Raw genomic sequence first — 21,608 nt, forward strand, 5'->3', positions numbered from 1 at the left:
CTACACTCAAGAAAATGATAGGATGAATTTCATATATACTTCGATTTCATCTTTTATAGTCGGGTGGCAGCCAATTTATTTAAAGCACAGATGAATAAGAGGAGCTCTGAAAGGGAACATTTGACTCATCCTTATCTTTACTTTGAGGATGACAATAATCCTTGGAGTCAAGGAACATGAAAATAAGCCATGTAATGGTGGGGTCCTCTGATTAGCTTCATTAATAGAACTGTGAGATTTATTGAGAATAATTAAAAATTGGATTTGTTACAGGTCTTAAATGTTAATATGAAGAAGTTAGTAGAAGGAAAGCTTTTAGATATATCAGATGAAAGGGTTAGTTATAGTATAGGTAAATGTGGGAAAACATCTGCAAGGTTTATCCACATAACATTTTTTAAGCTGTCATGCCAGTGTAGTAAAAACTGTCCAAGGGAACAGACACCATGCCATGCTCATCCTAGCTAGTGTTTCTCTGAATTGATAGAGGGGAACTTGGTAACTGGAGAAAAGGCATATGAGTTGTGCAATCATTCTGAATTTGCATTCACTTAATGAAAGATTTTTAATGCTTTAATTTGCTTTTACTTTCTCTGGACTTCACGATTCTTATCTCACTACCTTGGTATGCATTTACATAGCATAGCTCAGTTGTCCAGGACTTTTTTTTCTTTTCTTTGTTTTTCCACTTTCTATCCAATCCAAAGCGGAGTTGAGATGAGGGATGAGGGCCGGATAATATTAGCGAGTCATGAATAGGTCAGGGAGTATGAGCAAGCCGTGCTGCAGCTTCACGCTGCTTACAGCTTTTCTCTCTTAAGGTTTCTGATCTGTATGTGTTTGGCAATGGTGAGAGTCAAAGGAGGTCATCTTTCCAGTTCCTATTTCAGAGAGAATAACAGGCAGACAGCGGCAGCAAATAGTCACCGTTATTTAGCACACAATAGAAATGCTTTTATATCCCTAATCTCATTTAATCCTTTCAATAACCTGGGAGAAAGGCAGTGTTAACTACATTTGATAGATGAAGAAAAGGAGATGCAGAAAAGTCAGGTAATGAGCTCAAATTTGCACAGCTGGTGAATGAAAGTGTTAGAGTTTAAACCCAGCTTTGTCTTCTGCGAAAGCCTGTGCTTTTGTTACTCTACTTGGCTGCTTTTTGGAAAGCAAGGTTTTGAGAAGGTAGGGGATGAGATGGGGACCACTGGTTATACCAGTCTTTCTACATTTGTCACATTCTGTCTTGGTTACATTTTCCTCTGGCTTCTCCATCCACCACGCCCAAGCAAGAACAATGGGGACATTAGTTGTCACTGGTTCACAAGTAAAAGAAGCTAGTCTTGTAAAGCCAACTTCAGAATGCTGTTCTGCCACGTTTCCACGTTCTATACCAGAGGCTCAGCTCTTTGCATTGAGCAAATTATCAAGAAATCATTTAGAGGAGATTCCCCGTGAAATGTAGATACGTTTTATTTCAAAATTTGGGTACAAAAGATCCATTATCATTTATTTGCATCTCAGTCTTACTCTGTCGGCTCTGTTAGTCTGAGTCAGTGGTTCTCAAGCCTTGGTATGAATAAGACTCATCCAAGGGTGAATCGGTTGGCGTTCTTCAGTTGCAAGTAACAGAAATCTTCTCCGGTTACTGTAAGCAGCAAGGGTTCAGGCAGCTCTCAGAACTAGAGGGAAGCCTGGAGAACAGGGACAGAAAAAAGAGAGAGACAGGCAGCTCTAAGGGTATAAATAGGAGGAACTAATTTTTTTTTCTCTCTACACTCAACATTGTGATTTCATCAAATTCCAGGATTTAAAAATAACTATCTATAGTAGTCAGAATTCTAAGATGGCCCTTAAGATTCCCACCCTCTATGTATTAGTCAGTGTTCTCTGGAGAAATAGAATCGATAGGACATATATATATATATTAATAATATATATGTGAGATATATATACATATATATAATATATATTGTGTCCAGTATTTTTGCCATAAGCATCTTTGCCACAGGCATCTACATTGCGTAATTAATTGGTTGTAAAACAATATTGCCATGCAAGATAAACTAACTGGTTGACAGTTTGGTTTCCTTTCTCCATTGACACGATACTCCCATTTTTATATCACATACATCTTAGCCCTCATAACGGTCTATACAGTGATGAGTGGACATGACAGTCTTAAAATAGTGGATGATAGCAATGATGTATATGGACTTGATAGAAAATACAGTGATAAAACTTACTGGAAATGTGAAATAAGAGACTGTAAAGTCAGATTATATACCATTAGAAAATGATAACTTATCAATTTACAAACCCTTTGGTGACTTGAAGGCCCAGAGTTGAAGGCACACGTTTCCCATAGAACTTTGGAACGTATCGATGAACATGGGACAGTGTGCCAAGAACAAACAACAGTGTAGAGGCTTTTGCAAGACAATACAAAGCTTCGTGTACAGATATGCAGCCTAGTATCTAGAAACTGATACCTCTCTTGATGAAGGAAGAAATTTTGGCAAAAAAGAGAAGTGTGATGCTAAATGAGGAGACAAATCAACAAGTAAAAAAAAAAAAGTGTAAAATACTATGAATGAAAGACTTGGAAGACAAATGTTTAGGTACAACCACGAGATAAAATTAGTTATTTGTGTACTACTGCCATGAATCTACATGCATTTAAATGTATTCATGTATTTTATATTTTGCAATAAAATGTTATTCATTTCTCATGCTTCATGTTTATGTCCTTTTGCATATCCCTTTTAGAATTCTTCGTGGTTTTATTTTTTTTGGCAAAATTGCCTTATGGCCAATTAGTTTTGCAGTGAAAATGTAAAGTCTTCTTAACTTTGTTATTTATTTTTCATGTTTCATTATGTCCTTTTTAATGTCCCGCTTTTTTTGTTGTTGTTATTTTATCTTTTATGACATAATTGTCTTACAGCCAGTTAGTTATGTGGTGAAAATGTTTGTGATGAAAATGCTTGTGGCAAAAATGCTTATGGCAAAAGTACCTTTGTACTTTGTGCCTTTGTACAAAGTGTACAAGTACCTTTGTATACACACACACACACACACACACACACACACACAAAGAGATTTATTATGAGACATTGGTTCACGTGATTAGGAAACTGAGAAGTCATACAATCTGCTGTTTGCGAGTTGGAGGCCCAGGAAATCCGGTGGTGCACTTCTAGTCCAAACCTGAAGGCTGGAAAACAAGGAGCGCCCATGTTCCAGCTCAAGAGAGAGCAAACTCACCCTTCCTCAGCCTTTTCGTTCTATTCAGGCCCTCTACAAGTTGGATAATGCCTGCTCGCACCCATGAGGGTGATCTTCACTCAGTCTACCATTCGGGTGCTAATCTCTTCTGGAAACACTCTCACAGATACACCACAGATAATGTTTCACCAGCTATCTGGGTACCCCTTGGCACTGTCAAGTTGACACATAAAATTTACCATCACACCCTGGTATACACGTCCTGTATAATCCCCTCCCCTTGAGTATGGGTGAGATTATGAATATGATGGGATATTACTGCCAGGATCAGGTTACTAATCAGTTGACTTTGAATTCATCAAAAGAGAGGATTATCCTAGGTTTGTCTGATCTAATCAGCCAAGCTCTTAAAAGAGAGCTGAGCCCTTCCTGGGGTGAGGGATTCTATGAGAAAGAGATTCTCTTGCTGACCTTGAAGCTGAAATCTGGCAAGGACTGGCCACATGGCAGGGAGCTGTGGGGGTCTCCAGGAGCTGAGAGTGACTCTGGGCACCAGCCAGTCAGAAGGTGGGACCTCAGTCTTATGGTTTCAGGAAGCTGAATTCTGCCCTCAAGCCAGCTTGGAAGAGGACCAAAGCCTCACTGCAGCCCCAGCCAAAATCTTGACTTCAGCCTATGAGAGCCCAAAAAGGGAATTCAGCCACACTGTGTCTGGACTTCTGACCTGCAGAACTGCTGAGGTAATAAATGGATATTGTTTTAAGCTTCTCAGTTAGTGGTACTTTGTTACAGAGCAATAGAAAATAAATATATACCATCCACATGCTGATGACTCTAAAATTTATATTTCCAGTCCAGCCTTCTCTCCTGAACTTCAGTCTGATATCCAACCACCTACCTAACATCTCTACTTGGATGTCTAACCAGACATTGCAAACTTAACATGTCCCCAGCTGGGCTCCCCAGCTTCCCTTTCTCCTAGCTCACTTCTCCTGCAGCCCTTTTGTGTGAAAAATAACAACGCTATACTTACAGTTGCTTAACTCAGAAACTTTGAATCATGTTTCATGGTCAGTCCATCAGTTTGAAACTTTGACTCTAGTTTCAAAATATCTCCAGGATTAACCACTTCTCAGTAATGCCTTTGCTATCACTTTGAGCTATGTCCCCAAAGTGTTTCACATGGAATAGTGCCGCAGTTTCTCATCGGACTCCCAGATTTCATCCTGGCTTTCCTACAGTCTATTTTTAACGCACCAACGAAAGTGATGTTGTTAAATGAAAGATCAGGTCGCTCATCTGCTTAGAACCTTCAGTGGCTCTCTGGTAGACTGAGTTACTGGTCCCGATTCTCCATCTCTTCTTGGCCATATGACTTTGCAATCCCTCTCATTAGAGGGGAAGTATGCTGCCCTATTCTCTGACTCGGGCCTGGCCATGGACTTGCTTTGGGCAAGTAGATAGAAGTGGGGAGAGGTGTGCAGTGTCTCAGTCCTTAAAAAGCCCAACTTGTGTTTCCACTTGCCCTCTGTACCCTGCCCTGGCTGTGAGGACATGACGTGGCTAGCCCAGTTGTTCAAGGAGGATGAGAGACATGTGGAGCAGACACAGGCCCAAGCTGCCACTTCATGCTGTCCAGCTGAGCCCAGCCTAGACTTGGCTGGTCTAAGCTGCCCAGTAGGCATGTGAGCAAAAGAAATGTTTATACATGTCCCAGAGAGTCTGCGCTTGTTTCTTTCCAAGCAATAGCTGACTGAGACAGGTTCAGAAGAGAAGCCAAAGTATTTCCAATAGTCTACAGAGCCAATAGGCTCTGTGAATTCTATCCCCACAATAGCCCTAACCTCTTCCCTACCACTCTCTGCTCAATTGCTGTGCTCCAGCTGCACTGGCCTCTTTGCTTATCCTTGACCTTGCTCACTTCCACTCAGGACTTCGCATTTGTTTCCTTTGAGTCTCCTGGTTTGCCCTCCACTGCCTTCGGGTTTTCACTCAAATGTCATCTCATTGAGAGCTGTTTGCAATTACAACCTCATCCATTTTCTTTCCCTGCCTCCGTTCCTTGGACTATTTTTCTTACAGTGATTTAAAAAACATTTTTTTACAGTACTTATTGCACTGCTACATATTTTATTTATTTTACTTTTTACTGGTTGACAACCCTCCCACCCCCAACTAGAATGTAAGCTTCACGAGGGTAGGGATTTTTGTCTGATTTGTTCACTCCTGAATCCCTAGTTCCTGGATTGGTGCTCAGTAATATTGATTGAATAAATATCAACATAAATGAAATAATTTCTGATCATTTTAACAGGGAGCCACTTTTTTTTTTTTTTTCTCGTACTGTATCATTCTGCTGAAGAACCAAGTCTCAGGAGGGATTAAGCCTGGCTTGGATCTCATTTCCACTCCTTGGCCAGGGCAGAGCAAGATACTTTTATTCATAGTCCCCCCAATGCGGAGGGGAGATTCCTGGGTGTAACCTAAAGAAGAGGGAATGGATGACAGGAAACCCAATACCAGAGAGTGGTCTTTTATGCTGGGCTCAAGCTAACTGTGCCCATCCTGATACCTTATTCTAGAGCTTCCATCTCAGTGTCTCTGGCTCACATTTTGAGAAACATAAGATGCAGTAAAACACATTAGGAAAGTCCTTTGAGAATCTAAAGAAAGATGGGGAAATTGAGTCTCTCCTCCATGTGCAAGGGGAAGAGGAAAGCCCATCTGAAGCCTTTGGACGAAATAAGTCCTGGGCATCTGGGGTGATGAACCCACACAGAATAGGAAGCATCCCCAGGGATTAAAGAATCCCCAGCCTTCCCTAACTGTTGGCATCTGGAATCCCGGATTGAGCCCTTCACCATCCCTCTGGTCTTTTCTCCACCAGAACCGCCATCCCAGGTCTCAGAGGCCCCGTGGGCCTCGGCTGCCATTTCCTGATTAGCAGGGAAGAGGTGAAAGGTGGCTTCTGCCTGGCGTCAGGGCTGCCACGCTGGTTGGCCTCCCAACGGCACTTTTCCACTGTCGCCTGTGATGTGCAGGTCTCTGTGACTGCAGTGCACTTCAGTTGCATGGAGCCTGTGACCGGCCCCTGTGGGCTGGCCCCAGGACCTGACCGCACCATGCAAATGTGGGAAAGAGCATTCTGAGCGACGGATACCAAGCAACTGACCCATTTTTGGAAAGCAGATTATTTGTAAGTTGGAAGTTGTCTGCACTTTTAGGGAAGGGAAATTACACAGTCTTTCTAGGTAAAGTGACTCAACATTTAATAGTTTGCTGAGATGGACTTCCTTCCTTACCAATCCTCCTGCCAATTTGATGTAAACATTAACTTGGGATGTCGGTCATGAAGCTGGAATATGGTCTTTGATTTGCACAAGAAGAAACACTTGTCCCCAGCTTTTACCAGCGTGCCTTTACCATGGCTTAATCACTCAATTATTCATCTTCAACACTTTCTGTTCAGTGGGAGTAAATATATTTCTTTTTTCTTTTTTCTGAATTTTATTTTATTTATTTTTTTATACAGCAGGTTCTTATTAGTTATCCATTTTATACATATTAGTGTATATATGTCAATCTATATTTCTTATCTATAGATAACTCATGTAAAAATTAATTAAGGAGGTGAAATTCCATGAATAACTGTGAGCTCTTTAGAGATAGTTGTTATTTAAATTCATAAATCTATTCTGCATTTTGCTAATGTGTTTATTGGTTTGTCATCTTACGTACTGTTATTAGTTTAAGCCATTTAACATTTTACTTATAATTTTAATACCATAGGGTATTTCTCTTTTAAAAATTTTTTTATTTATTTATTTTATTCTTGGCTGTGTCGGGTCTAGTTGTAGGATCGTTTGTTGTGGCGCGTGGGCTTATTTGCCCCGCGGCATGTGGGATCTTATTTCCCTGACCTGCGATCGAACCCATGACCCCTGCATTGACAGGTGGATTCTTTACCACTGGACCTCCAGGGAAGTCCCTACCACAGGTATTTCTAAGTCCTGGAAATTAGGTTTGAAGGGTCAGAAGTGCTTGGATAATGATAACAATAGTAACAACAGCCGCAGCAGTAGTAGCAGTAATAATAATAATAACAATCATAATAAACCTAGAAACAATCATTTCTGAAAATCTCTTGTGTGCAGTAGACAGTGCTATTCTGTCCTTTAAGCTTTCAAATCCCTGATTCTTCTCATGAGGTTCATTTAGGGAGTGCAGGCTTTAATAAAGTCAAGTGAATATGGGTCTGAATTCCACCTCTGCCACTGAACTGGCTGTGTGATATCCGGCTAGTTACTTAACGTCTCTGTAAAGTGGGGATAGCAATTCCTATCTCACAGGATCTTTATGAAACTAAAGTTAAATGCAGTGGTGTAAGTAAAGGCCTGGGCATGAAGTCAAATAGTCATCTCTTAAAAAACGACGGCTCCTAATAATGATATACATAAATCGTATGTTACACATAGCAAAGCTCCTTATCTGTGTGAACAATCAAAGAGGAGTTGAACGAATATGGAAAACTCCTGCTGCTCAGGACCCCAGGAGACGTTTGGATTTTGGTTGATCATCACAATTTGCTAACCGTCAGTAAATGAGAAGATAGAGGAACTTCCAAGGACTCTGCCCTGAACTACATCCCCAAATCTAAGATGCGCACAGCATCAATTGTTGCTTCTAAACACTTTTTTACTTTCTTACTGAGGTTTCAGTCTTTGAGTTGTGCAAATACCATCCATCAACAGCAGAGTTCATGGGAGGTGGAGGCTGGGAGGCAGGAAAGACACCCTTTAAAAAATCCTTTGCCCAGGATAATTGTAAACACTGGAGAATGCTGCAGGCAAATTAGCATCGTAATCTATGGGAGCAGGAGGCGTGGTGATGATTTTCCCATAAGAAATACATCTATTTTGGAATTCTTAGTAGCTTACTACTTTCTCTACCATGGGAGTCAACACAGTTTGGATTTACTGACTCACCGTCTCTGGAGTGTTTTCCTCTGAATTTTAAACCAAGAGAAAAAAGAAGAAGAGATAAAGAATGGTGGAAGAAATGCAAGGTCAGGAAGAAAAACAATGGGGAAAAAAAAGGAGAGAAGAGGAAATGGAGAGGAGGGGACGGTAGAGCAAAGGAAGGAGGGGCAAGAAATCAGTGTGCCTTTAGAGGGTTAGAGTTAAAACATACTATTCCACCTTCTTCCAGCTGAATAAAAGTCGAAAATCTTCTCTGATTATTTAAGTATTATTGAAAATATTGGTTCAAAATTTGAGTGTTTTTTCAATCTGTAAGCATTTTATTAAGCTAACTGCAAGTGTGTTTTGAGTATTTACTGTGTGTCTAACTTTGCCAGGTGCTGAGGTGACAGGCTGGGCTTACCGATGGATCAATATCTGCTCCCTCAGAGCCTGTGGTCTGGTTGGGGATTTAAAACAATTAGAAAATTAGATAGCCTATAATCAGGAAGCAAAATTGATAGAAAGGCAGTTTGTTTTAATTCCACGGGCTTCTAGAAAGAACAACAAAAAAAAAGAGTGGCCGAGCTAAATACCTTTGGGAAGTTCTGCAACCTGCCGCTACTAGGAGGATCGCTGTATTCCTGTATTACTTTTCCCTCCTACAGTAAAGGAACTGTCTTAGCCCAGGTTTCCTCAAGGGCAGAGGCTGCCTAGGCTGTGTGCAGGGAGTTTATTAGGGACTGTGAACCCAGACAGCAAAGGGGAGTGAGGATGGAAGGAAGGAGACGAAGCCAACACAAGTGTCGGTTACTGAGTCTGAGTCGCCACCATGAAGGCCACCTGGTGCTCGACCCTGTGGGCCTTTTCTGCTGGCAAATGAAACCAAATCATGGGAAAGTAGGGTGAGAAGTTGAGAAAGAGAGGATGGAATCTCGAGAGGCATCGTTTCAGCCTGGGACTGGAGCCCTGTCAAATGTGTCTCAGAATTGTCCACCTAGAAGACGAAAAAGGGAACATTGATCCACTGGCTTCTGAAATGCCTTGGTCAAGGATGACACCCACATGGATTGACTCTCTGCTCCTCTGGGTTGCACTTACAGGATTGCTGGGCAGTCCCCATGGGAGAATAGTGCTGCGGGGTCAGAGATGCTCTGCGGTGGGAAGTGAGAGGCTCCAGGCTGTTGACCAAAGTGAGGCGTTGCCAACTGGCATGTATGTCAGCCTGGTTAAAGCCTCACGGACTTGGACTCTACGAGCAGTGGATGGAGGAAGTGGCGGACCCAAGAAGATTCGGGATGGTGCACGAGTGCTGGCCCATCCAGACACCTGTTGAAGCTTTAAAAATTCTTGTTATCTGCCATCCCGTGGAATTATTCTTCTTCTGAATATTGGTAAACATGGGAATACTTTCTTGGATAGGAGTTGGTCCAATTTCAGACAGGGCTCTATCCAGAGGCCCAAATAATTTTTCTTAAATCTCTCTTTTTCTCAACTTTTGCCCTTCTTTGCTGTGTTTTGAATTCATTTGCCAACGGGCTTCTTTGCCACGTGGTAGGAAAGAGGACCTCTGGTAACTTGCACTAGTTCACCTGTCCCACTCTTCCTTTTGCTCCTCGGCACACAACTGGACTATTTATCCCAGCCTCACCTGCAGTTAGGTGTGACCATGTGATGGGCTCTGGCTCATGGAAGGTGGGCAGAGTGGTACACGCCATCGTCCCTTGTGAACTTTCACTCTCTCTCTTACTCTTTCCCCAGCTGCCAGTAGGCTGCAGGGGATTCAGTGAGGACACCATGGCCCTGGGATGGAGGAAACCTGGGTTCCCGAGTCACTTCATGGAAGGTCACCTGCCAAGAGCCCATATTGGAGTGTTGTTAGGTAAGAAAAACACCGCCGTAGTGGTTTAAGCCCCTGCGATTTTGGTATTGTTTGCTATAGCACTTAGCCTCCCCTAATACCCTCTCATGATCCACATGTCCCCATCAATTCTTTTTTTTTTTTTAACATCTTTATTGGAGTATAATTGCTTTACAATGGTGTGCTAGTTTCTGCTTCATAACAAAGTGAGTCAGTCACACACACACATATGTTCCCATATCCCTCCCACCCTCCCTATCCCACCCCTCTAGGTGGTCACAAAGCACCGACCTGATCTCCCCGTGCTATGCGGCTGCTTCCCACTAGCTATCTATTTTACGTTTGGTAGTGTATATATGTCCATGCCTCTCTCTCACTTTGTCACAGCTTACCCTCCCCGCCCCCATCAATTCTTGAAAAGAATTCTCATTATCTCTACTCGAGTTATTTGACAAACACACTGGACTAATGAGAATTTCCAGGGGACAGGGTGGGGGGCAAGGTGGAGATGCTTGATCTCCACCAGAAACACATGGAAAGGAACCAAATAGTTTATAAAGTGAAGGGATATGGGACAGAAAAAAAAAAAAGATGCCATGGCAGTTGTTACGGGATGATACACCAGCATCGGATTCTAGGCTTGGCTTTACCATAACTGAAGTGTGCAGCCCTGGGCGTGCCACTCACCTATTCCAGGCCTTGGTTGCCTCCTCGGGACAATGTGAGAGTTGGGTTAGGTGATTTCTACTGCTTTTTCTCAACTCTGAGATAATTTGGTAATAAGATGATAAGAGAGTAAGCTGACAGTTCCTATTCTTTCCTATGTGGATTGAGTGACACTGCAGAGGGCCTTCTGCTCCCTCATCTCTACAAGCATCATGGGGATCGTGGGCTGCTGGCACTCATCCTTGGCACTGCCTTCAACTGTGCTGGTGTTCTAAACGAGAGCTGGGATGTGGTGGAGCCAGAGGGAATGGGTCACCTCCGTGCAGTGAAGAAGGAAGACGCAGGCAGCTCTTCCACTGATTCTGCACCTGAAGAGGCAGGCTGCTTGCCAATCCGTCCCACACTTGGGCAGGGTTGTTTTGAAAGAAGCAAGCAAGGAAGTCCCAGGACCAGAGCTATCTCCCTTGTTGATGGTCTCCCTGGTTGTCCTGTCTTATAGATCTGGAGCTCTCTTCCTAAACAGTGGGTATGATGAGGGAAATAATTACCCTGCCCACTTGATAGATATTTAATCAGGAAGGGCATTGAGTGCAGATTTAGAAATGGCAGAGTTAGGTCAGTTCAGTGGCTGGCAGCCACGTGCAGAGGCCACATGGGTGGAACTGAGAACAGAGGGATCTAGTGAGAAAATGCAGAAGCAAAGCAAGCATTTCCAGGAGCATGTAGAATTCCCGCAAGGGGGCAAGGCAGTGAGAAATGGCATTTATAAGGATTTACAGGAAAAATGGCAAAGGACAAAGATAAACAGTAATAACCACATGCTGAGTCATTTTGGAGGCATCCATAAGGTCTTAGTTGCCTCCATAAGAATATGTCAGACTGTGACAGAAGGGGGAAAGGGGAAAAGAAGTACCAGGCTAAGTAGGTTTGAGGTGCAGACCTAGCTGGTCCTGGTTAGGTGATCTTTATTTCTATGAGGAGGGATCTGTGGTCACAAATAGTACAGTTGGTTGTGTTTTAAAGGGAATTGTTAATTATGCCTGCTAATTTTTCTCATGCTAATCCCTTCTAGGGGCAAGTCCTTCTTAAGCACCCTGATCAGGTATTTTTTCTATATTAGGTGTCTTACTTTGTTATTTATTTACTTATTTCTGTTGATGTATAGTTGATTTACAGTGTTTCAGGTGTATAGCAAAGTGATTCAGTTATACAAATATATATATATTCTTTTTCAGATTCTTTTCCATTATAGGTTATTACAAGATATTGAAAATATTTCCCTGTGCTAAACAGTAGGTCCTTGTTAATTATCTATTTTATATATAGTAGTGTGTATCTATTAATCCCACATTTCTAATTTATCTCTCCCCTCCTTCCCCTTCGGTAACCATAAATTTGTTTTCTATGTCTGTGAGTCTATTTCTGTTTTGTAAATAGGTTCCTCTGTATCATTTTTTTTAGATTCCACCTACAGGGATCCTACTCTGAATCTAAGTGGATGTCTTTGCATATTAGGAAAACTAATAGTGCAGCACTCAGACATCTTGTCATGAGGGACTAAGTTGTGTCCAGGGAGAGGGATGCCCTTGAGAAAAGATCTGGGCTCACATTCTAGATTCGATGGAAAGTGACTGCGTGTCCTGGGGGCAGGGTCAGTCTATGGAAGCAATTGCCATGGAGACGGGTCTTATGACACATCTGACCTGGTGGTGGACGTGAAACCAAAAACATGGGGAGAGAATTGCACTCACTAAAAATGTCTAAGACATTCCTTCCTTCCTTGATCCAACAAGTATTTGTTGAGCGCTTATTTTGTGCCAGTCGGGTCACTTGTCCCTGGGATATAGCGATAGGTACCCATCCCAGCTGGATTCAAGGTGCTAAGACCATCGCTGAACCAGGTAAACCAAACAGTGCCAGCTGGTGATGAGGACATCATCAGATTAATGGAATGGAGAGGAATTAGGGGCTTGTGGGGGCAGGGTGTTTTGGTTAAACCCGAAAGATGGCGAGGAAGCAGCCATGCGAGGAGCAGGGTGTTTCTGACAGTGGGAAGAACAGTTGCAAAGGCCCCGAGGAGGGAAGGAATTGGCTTGTTCTGTAACCTGAAAGGAGGCCAGAGTGACTGAAGCATAATGAACAGGGTTAGCGAGACAGGAAGTGAACTGGTCATTTAGAGCAGAGTTTCTCAACCGCAGTGCTATTATTGTCATTCGGGACCGGAAAATTCTCTGTTGTTGGAGGCTGTCCCATGCATTGTAAGATGTTTTGCAGCATCCCTGGCCTCCACCCACTAGATGCCATTAGTCCGCCCCTCACCTCCCCCTCAGTTGTGACAGCCAAAAATGTCTCTAGACGTTGCTACATGTATCCTGGGAGTTTGAGAACAAAAAGGAAGGTGGAACACCAAGGAGAGCCACCAGGGTATGAAACAAAAGAGGAAGAGGGCATTATGATTTTATGTGTCTACTAGCTGGGCCGTGGTACCCAGATAGCTGGTCAAATTTTATCCTAGATGTTTCTGTGAAGGTATTTTTTAGATGAGGTTAATATTTAAATCAGTAGCTTTTGAGTAAAGCACATTACCTTCCATAATGTGGGTGGGCCTCATCCAATCAGCTGAAGATCTTAAGAGAAGAAAGACTGACCTTTTCCCCAAAGAGGGTATCCTGGCAGCACACTACCTTTGGACTTGACCTGCAACATAAACTCTTCCCTGGGTCTATAAGCTGATGGACTTGCCCTGCCGATTTTGGACTTGCCAGCCTACGTGAACTCATATACCCATGGACTCCTAAACTGACCAGTGCCACTACCTGGGGAGGGCCTGGGGGCTGGGAGAAACAATGGGTAGCTGGGGACTAACCAACAACTTTGAGAATAATGCAGAGAACATATGCTTCATCAGAGAGGGCAGATTTTTGTAGTGAGGCCAGAGCAGGCGAGTGATGTGGTAACAGAGGCCTCATGGAGACCTGGTAAAAGATGGTCACACTGAGGTGGGCAGAGAAGCTTTTCCATGGTACACAGGAGGTCATCCCTGGGGTGCTCATACTAATGGGGGGGCAGGACTTTGAGGGGGGTTGAACGTAACGTCAGAGGAGGTGACAGTCAAGGAAACACAACCACTGCTGTCTTGTGATGATATTTTAACCCCCAGGCTGGTGTAGGGGAGCTGGGGATGTAGATATATGCAAAATACCTCCATTTAGGTGTAACATTACCTGGTGGTCTCAAAATGGTGCTCAGGTTAAGAACAGACTATCTGTTTGCAACCTGATTCAGAGGTAACAACACCAGTTCCTGGAAACCAGGGACAATTATACCCCCATTTCCCACTTGTAGGAGCACTTAAAGAGGTGTTTACATTGCCAAATGAACATACCTGACTCTTACTAAAACAAAAGATGCAGAATCTCCCTGAATATTTGGAAGTTGGCTTTTTTCCCAAGAGAAGCCAGAGGGAGGAGGAAAAGTGATTTCTTCTCTATTTCCTGCTAGGAAAACACACGGCTTTGCTGATTGGAAGGGGAGATTGAAGAGATGTTTCTTTTTATAGATGTTGGTTTTGGAGTGAGTTCCAGCAGGCATCACAGGTATCCATCTAGTCTCCTCTGTAAACTTGCTGTGACCCGGCCGTAAGGGGAAGCTTTGGCGGCCTCCACTCCTGGGCTATGTTGCTGACCCAACCTGAAATCCTTCTTTAGGTTGAGTCAGCAACATATCCCATGACTTTTGGGTGATAGGTTCTTCTATATATGACCATACAGCAAAAGGCCCTTTCTACATAGTGTTGAATTTCCCAGAGGCTATGACCAGGGATTAGACTGAGGTAAAAAAGTTCAAGAGATACTGCTGAAGAGTGTTGACTAATGCATAACTCGGCTTAGTCATGCCCCTCAAGTATTTGTGGAGAGTAAATAAGACCATGGATAATTGAGAATAAAATGTGTTGCTTTTCACACATTGGGAGAGCTCAACTGCAGATAAATCCCTTAAAACATTTTAATTTCAATTAACTTCATATCATAACACACACAGACACACACACACACACACACACAGAGTCACACATTTATTTTTTGGCTTGCTTTACTTCTGCTGTGGATGTAGTTCTCCAAACCTAATGTTATACAAGCACATAACAGTTTTTCTTAAAAATTATCCAATTTATAACCTAAATATAAAAATCTCAAAAGTGACTGTGTCAATACATAGCTAACCAAATAGACCCGATCTTTATAGTTCTGGCCTTTGTTTGTTTGCTTTGGCCCTTTGATATTCATTGTAGGTCATTGTTTCCCCACTGTTGTTTTGCCACTGACACTGCTCAGGACTCACCTTCCTGTAGGTAATGGCAGCTCCCTTGGGAGCTGTCTGTCCTCAGGTATCGCTCTTAGACCCCTCAGTACCGTGGTGACCCAATATCATGGTTGGTAACCGCTGGTCTGGTTTATAAGATGGTCAGTGTGATAAGACCACATATAAACACTTCAAATAAACTTGTGACCTCAAGCTGTAACTGGTAGATTGGAATCATCTGGGTCTGTTCATTTCCGTGTTTTATTTAAATAAGAGACATAATTTTTCAAACTTTAACAAAAATTGATATTTCTTAACGATGGAGTATTTTTAGTGGTACAAAAACTTTGGTCACTGTACTCAAGAAATCTGGCTGTGGTCAAACCCAACAGGTGACATTAGTAGCTCTGTGACTGAGCAGATTACTCAACTTATTTTGAGTTTCAGTTTCCTTATCCATAAAGTGGGGCTAATAAACCCTAACTCACATGCAGGGTTGTCATGGTAATCACAAGCAATGGGATTAGTGAAAGTGGTGGTGAATTTTAAAGCACTGGACTTATATGAGATTGCATTCCGTCACAAATAATTGTCGAGCGTTCACTAATCTGCTGTCACCCTCCGTGTGCTAAGCTCCAAGTGTAATATCCAATATAGAATAAACAGGTAAGACATGATCCCCGCCCTCGGGGATTGCACTAGGAGAAGCCCCTGAAATAAGAAAGAACTAACACTCTCCAGCCCCTATCTAAGAAGTAATGAGAATTTAAACCATTAATTAATTAGCTTCACAAAGACTTAAAGTGATTAATTAGCTTCACAAAGACTTAAAGAGCATTGATTGAATTTGTGTACATGGGGTTCTATTTTGGTTTTGAGTCAAGGTGGTAAGGTTGACGCCTTTAATTTATTTATAGAAATAGAACTCTTTTTAAAATTATAAAAATAAACTGTGCTCATTTAAACTAGAGGCTACGGAATTGCAAAAAATAGAAATTGCGAGTCCCTTGGCTTGAACTGGAGATGAACCCTAGCTCTGCTCTCACCAGCTGTGGCTGTCACCCCTCAGACTGTCAGTTTCTCATCATTAAAGCTCACTTAATAAATACTAAGGGAAAATCTTGTGAGAATTAAGAGCAAAATGATTCAAAATGCCAAGCATAATATTTGGTGAGTATTTAATAAATGCTGTGGTTTTTTTCTCCTTCCTATATTTTGAAAGTTAATTTGAGTGGAATTAACTTTACATGTAATGCACTGATCTGAAATAAGCTTGATCTACTATGAATATATATTTGGCTTATTTTGGGTTCCATCAGTGCGCATCAAATGTCTCCAAATCGCGAGTGCCCCGTGGAAGGCCCTTCCTCACCATTTTACTAACAGTCTCAAGGACTTTTCACATAATTGATCATTAACTCTCAGAAAATGCCTAACGCGCAAATTACCCTAGCTGCTTTACATTTTTGAGGAAAAGGTACATTTACAAAATTGTCTTTTTCTTTGTTGAATAACTTTAACCTCCAACCACAGTCATTTCCCTGTGGGCGCAAACAGAGGGAAATGTTCTTTCTGAGTATTTAGTAAAGACTGGGGGCTTCCCTGGTGGTGCAGTGGTTGAGAGTCCGCCTGCCGATGCAGGGGACGCGGGTTTGTGCCCCGGTCCGGGAAGATCCCACATGCCGCGGAGCGGCTGGGCCCGTGAGCCATGGCCGCTGAGCCTGCGCATCCGGAGCCTGTGCCCCGCAACGCGAGGGGCCACAACAGTGAAAAGACTGGAGCCATCAAAATAAGTAAATAGTGAAGTTTTATTTTCATTATTCTGCAGTCATTGTTTTATTGTAAATTAAGGAAAGAACATTTGCTGGTTGGCAAAGAAGCAGAAGAGGTTTTCTCTTTTATTGATGTCTCCAGTGTTGTGACACAGAGCCTATCAGATGAAACAACGTCTACACTAATGAAAATGGATTCTGTTTGCTCCTCAGTTAAAGTTAGGACGTCCCAAAGAATAGTGGATATACTGAAAGTATGTCTCGAAAAGTCTTCCTTCAGGTAGAATGTATTTCACAGTATCACAGGAAACGATCATCTTTTGTTTTGTAAAGGAGGCGATCCTGGTGTTACAGACAGAGCCTGCACTTTGGTGTCATAAAACCAGTTTCACACTGGACTCCAGATCTATCTTGTGGTCCAGGCAAGCTGGTCAACCTCTCTGCACCTGCATTTCCTCATCTCTGATGTGGGGCACATACTGCCTGCCTCACAGGAAGGTCAAGAGGATAGCACGGGGCAGTAGTCACATTTCCTGTACACAGAAGGCATGTAGTAAATCTTTAGTCTTTCACTCTCTGCCTCCCTTAATTAAAAATGTTAGGCTAGGTGGTTTTAAAACTAAACATCTCTCATTTGTTTGGCAGGCTACAAAGTGTTTCCATATACATTTTCTCCTTTGATGTTTCAAAACAGCCCTGTGAAATAGGTAGGCTTGACTTAGTATTAACACTGTTTTGCAGATACAGAAACAGTGCTCAACGAGCTTAGGAGAATTAGCTGCCCCTCTTGCTTGGCTGGTGACGGGAGATGCAGGGAGAAGGTCCAGGTCCTTTGGTACCTGAGTCTGTGCTTTCCCCACAGGCTACTCTGTAGCCCCTCATCTCTTTGTGGAAAATCCAAATGGTAAACTTGAATATATTCTTCTTGTTTTCTGATGATAACTGTGTGTCAGGGTTCAATCAGAGGTTATCACGAGGGATTGGTTTATGCAATTACAGGGATGGACCACAGAAGCCAGGAGTCTGTGGGGTAGGCAGTCAAGAAGGGAAGATGATGAGCGTTCAGAATCCCAGAAGCATGAACTGAAACTTGGAGTCTCTGGACTCAGAGGGGGGAGACGGGGGAAGGGAAAGGCTCATCCCTCTTTTAAAGGGCTTCCAGATGTTTAAGTCAGGCCTGCTAGGATGGTCTCCCTATTGTTTAACTTATAGTCAGCTGATTAGGGACCTTAATTTCATCTGCAAACTTCTTTCACAGCAGGACCTAGTAAGTAATACCGGTGTCTGACTGACTCACTGGGAGAAGGTGTGCATGTGCTACCACTCGGCTTCTGCTTCCCTCCCTTCTCTAACTCCCAGGAGAGAGGGTAGCCTTTGTAGTCCACGCTAACCAGAACAGACCAGAAAGGGAATTCTGCGGTCTGTAGTTCAGCCGAGCGAAGCTGAAAAATCGCGAAGCCGTCCCCATAAAAAGCCGAAGTCCACCACTGAAATGTATTTCTCCACTAATGTGTTTCTCTGGCATCTGTGCATACCTTCTGGTCACTGTGAGGGAAGCTTGAGCAAACTAGGAAAGAGATTGGTCAACACGAATTTCTACTAGCATATCTGCTGTCGGGTTCCAAGGATAGAGCTGCTCTGCACACTAGCTCTTGTGGATTGGATTTCTGGAAGGTTCCCAGAGATATTGCCCACATAGGGCATGTTTGCTGATAGATGGAGTGGGCACATGATTCATGCTAGAATGTGAGCTGCTTCATCATCTCGGGCGAAAACAAAACAAAGCAAAAGCAGCCAAACCAAATAAAAAGTGACAACTGCAGCAACAGTCAACGGTAACGAGACTATGACACTGATGACACCAGGGTTTTATCAGTTTAAGGTTTCTATTCTTCCCTCGATGACTAGAATTGTTTGGTGATGCGGAAACAAAAATCAAGGGATGGCACGCCTGGGGATGGACCATTTACCTCTGCCATGCATCGAGTACTTTGTCCTTGTGCCTGGCACAGTATCCCATTAAGTAGTGCATTAGTCAGGGTCTTCACAGAAATAGAAAAAAACCCTACATATATATTTCATATAATCATATCATATAATATATGATATATTTTAAGGAATTGGTTCATATGATTATGGAGTCCCAAGATCTGCAGTTAGCAAGCTGGATACCCAGGAGAGACATAGTCTAGTGCCAAAGGCCAGCAGGCTTGAGAGCCAGGGAGAGCTGGTGTTTTAGTTTGAATTCCAAGGCAGAAGAAAAATACATGTGCCGACTCAAAGGAGGAATTTGGGGAAGGGTCAGCCTTTTGCTCTATTTAGGTCTTCAACTTATTAGATGCAGCCCACATTAGGGAGGGCAATCTACTATACTCAGCCTATCGGTTTAAATGTTAAGGGCCTGAGAGGGTAACAGGAATGATGTCCGTGTCACTAGTCTTGTGTCAGCACTGCTGTAGTCACTGGTAGTTCCACACGGGAAGAAACAGTGGATAGAAGGATGGCTGCGATGATGGCATTTCTTAGGACACCTTTGGATTCATCATGAAAACAACTACTCTCTGAGCAGCTGCGGGCAGCGTTTAGTACATAAAACCGTCATGCAAGTCGAGAGGTTCAAATCTTCGTGTTCACTTTAAGAACACTCGTGAAACTGCCCAGGCCATTAAGGGTAGGCACATCCGAAAAGCCACCAAGTATCTGAAGGATGTCACTTTAAAGAAGCCGTGTGTGCCATTCCGTCGCTACAATGGTGGAGTTGGTAGGTGTGCCCAGGCCAAACAGTGGGGCTGGACGCAGGGTCGGTGGCCCAAAAAGAGTGCTGAATTTTTACTGCACATGCTCAAAAATGCAGAGAGTAATGCTGAACTTAAGGGCTTAGATGTAGATTCTCTGGTCATTGAGCGTATCCAGGTGAACAAAACCCCCAAGATGCAGCGCAGGACTTACAGAGCTCATGGTCGGATCAACCCATACATGAGCTCTCTGTGCCACACTGAGATGATCCTTACTGAAGAAGAACAGATTGTTCCTAAACCAGAAGAGGAGGTTGCCCAGAAGAAAAAGATATCCCAGAAGAAATTGAAGAAACAAAAACTTATGCCCGGGAATAAATGCTGCAAAAAATACATGCAAATAAAAGTAAAAAAAAAAAAAGTTAAACTTATCCAAAACCACCCTCATAGAAACACCCAGAACAATGTTTGATCACATATCTGGGTACCCTGTGGTCCAGTTAATTTGACATATAAAATTAACTGTCACAGTAGTTTCAGGTGATACCAAGCATGAAAGAAAATCCCGGTTCCCTGGAGGGCCTCTAATCCTCATTTCTCAGGATTCCTGGGCTTTTCCTCTGGCTTTCGCAGTGCTGGGCATTCCACCTGTGCTTTCCTTCAAACCTCCACTTCCATTCTTTTTTGCCCAGAAACACAAAGTTGAGCTGTACTGTGTACATAATTACTTGGGGCAGCTGCCTTGTTGTCTGCTACTCATGTTAAAGTGACTGTCCCCTGTCTCAGGAGTACCAAAAGGTGGGAGGGGTTGCCATGGAGGAGCATCAGGCATCCTTGCTGCTGAGCTCTGACTGATGCCACGTAGGGATGCTTTCCTCAGCCCATGCTGCCACTTACCCCTCTCCTGTTGGGTTTAGTGGCTCTGGAATTAAGGAACACACATGTGAGAGGTTGTGGGTAGATTGCAAAAATGGCCAGTTTTTCATGCTTGTGATTTGACTTTGAAACTCTTCGCATCGATAAGTGGGGTTTATTTCCCCACTACTTGAGTCTAGGGTGGGCTAGTAATTTGCTTTGGCAACGAAGTGCAGTGCAGGTATCAGTGATAGTTCTGAGCTCAGGCTCCAGGAGGTCTTGCGTATTTCCATACTCTCAGAACCCTGGCCGGATCATTTATGAACAAGCCCAGGCTAGCCTGTTGGAGGACAAGAGATTATGTGGAATAGAGATAAGTCATTTCCATTGAGACCATTCTAGACTAGTCTAGCTCATCTGGCCTAGTAGCCAACCGTAAATGCATTAACGATCCCAACTGAGACCAGAAGAGCCACCGAGTGGATCACTGATCACAGCCCCAGTTACCGACCTGCAGAAATGTGACCTAAATAAATGGCCATTGTTTTAAGCTGCTAAGTTCTGGAGTGGTTTGTTACATAGTAGAAACTAATGGATACAGTTATCACTTTATACCTGGAGTACAATTACTGATATGGACTCTCTGAGCATTTTGTAACTCCCTGTTTTGGAACAAAGAATTAATAGGATATTTCTGCTGCTGAAGTTAATAGGTTTCTTCTGCCTAGCATTTTTCTGATATAGCTTAGCTCCTACACTCTCAAAGCTGACATATGTATATAGAATAGAGTTTAGTAGTTTGGTAGAACCTTCAAATTTTAACATAGACTCCTGAATGACGTAAGACACTAGGCTTTGAATATTTGTTTAATTAGGTATTCCATGGACCCCCTAAGGGTTTAAGAAAGCATGAGCCCTGGCTTCCTTCTTATTCTTGTTCAAGTAAATGCAGGTTTTAGCAGGCCAAGTGGCCTAAGTAGGTGACAACTCTACTCATTTCCTATTGCATTCATAGTCTCCTGCCAAATTTCCCTGACTTCAATGGGGTCACAGATTTGAAGAATTACACAGCTATTTAGTGGTAGTGAAAGAACAATTTCAGAGGAGATTCATAGATTTTGATGACTATGAATCATACCTTAAGAATCTGTGGCTACCTTTGAAGTGCAAACCACAGGATGTATCTGATTTACTCAGCAGCTGTGCTATTCCTGTGGTTCAGTTTCCAAAAGAC

General features: G+C 42.9%; 1 protein-coding gene and 1 non-coding gene across 2 annotated transcripts; both read left to right on the top strand.

Moving 5' to 3' along the window:
• Positions 1-3,728: 3,728 nt before the first annotated feature.
• On the top strand, positions 3,729-20,374 carry LOC115840020 (large ribosomal subunit protein uL22-like). Its single transcript, XM_070046038.1, has 3 exons — positions 3,729-3,965; positions 19,371-19,925; positions 20,306-20,374. Exons 1-3 carry the CDS (start codon positions 3,729-3,731, stop codon positions 20,372-20,374), a joined length of 861 nt encoding a protein of 286 aa, XP_069902139.1.
• Positions 19,289-19,354, top strand: LOC115852972 (small nucleolar RNA SNORD58). Its single transcript, XR_004039343.1, has one exon. It is a non-coding gene; the product is annotated as a small nucleolar RNA SNORD58 (small nucleolar RNA).
• Positions 20,375-21,608: the final 1,234 nt, after the last annotated feature.

Source organism: Globicephala melas, chromosome 7 (assembly GCF_963455315.2).
Source record: "Globicephala melas chromosome 7, mGloMel1.2, whole genome shotgun sequence".
Lineage (NCBI taxonomy): Eukaryota > Metazoa > Chordata > Mammalia > Artiodactyla > Delphinidae > Globicephala > Globicephala melas.

Coding starts and splice junctions, on each gene's coding strand:
- LOC115840020 (XM_070046038.1), top strand. CDS start 3,729: ATGGCAGGGAGCTGTGGGGGTCTCCAGGAGCTGAGAGTGACTCTGGGC. Junction 3,966..19,370: donor TGACCTGCAGAACTGCTGAG/GTAATAAATGGA, acceptor GGCAGCGTTTAG/TACATAAAACCGTCATGCAA. Junction 19,926..20,305: donor AAAAATACATGCAAATAAAA/GTAAAAAAAAAA, acceptor CCCCTGTCTCAG/GAGTACCAAAAGGTGGGAGG.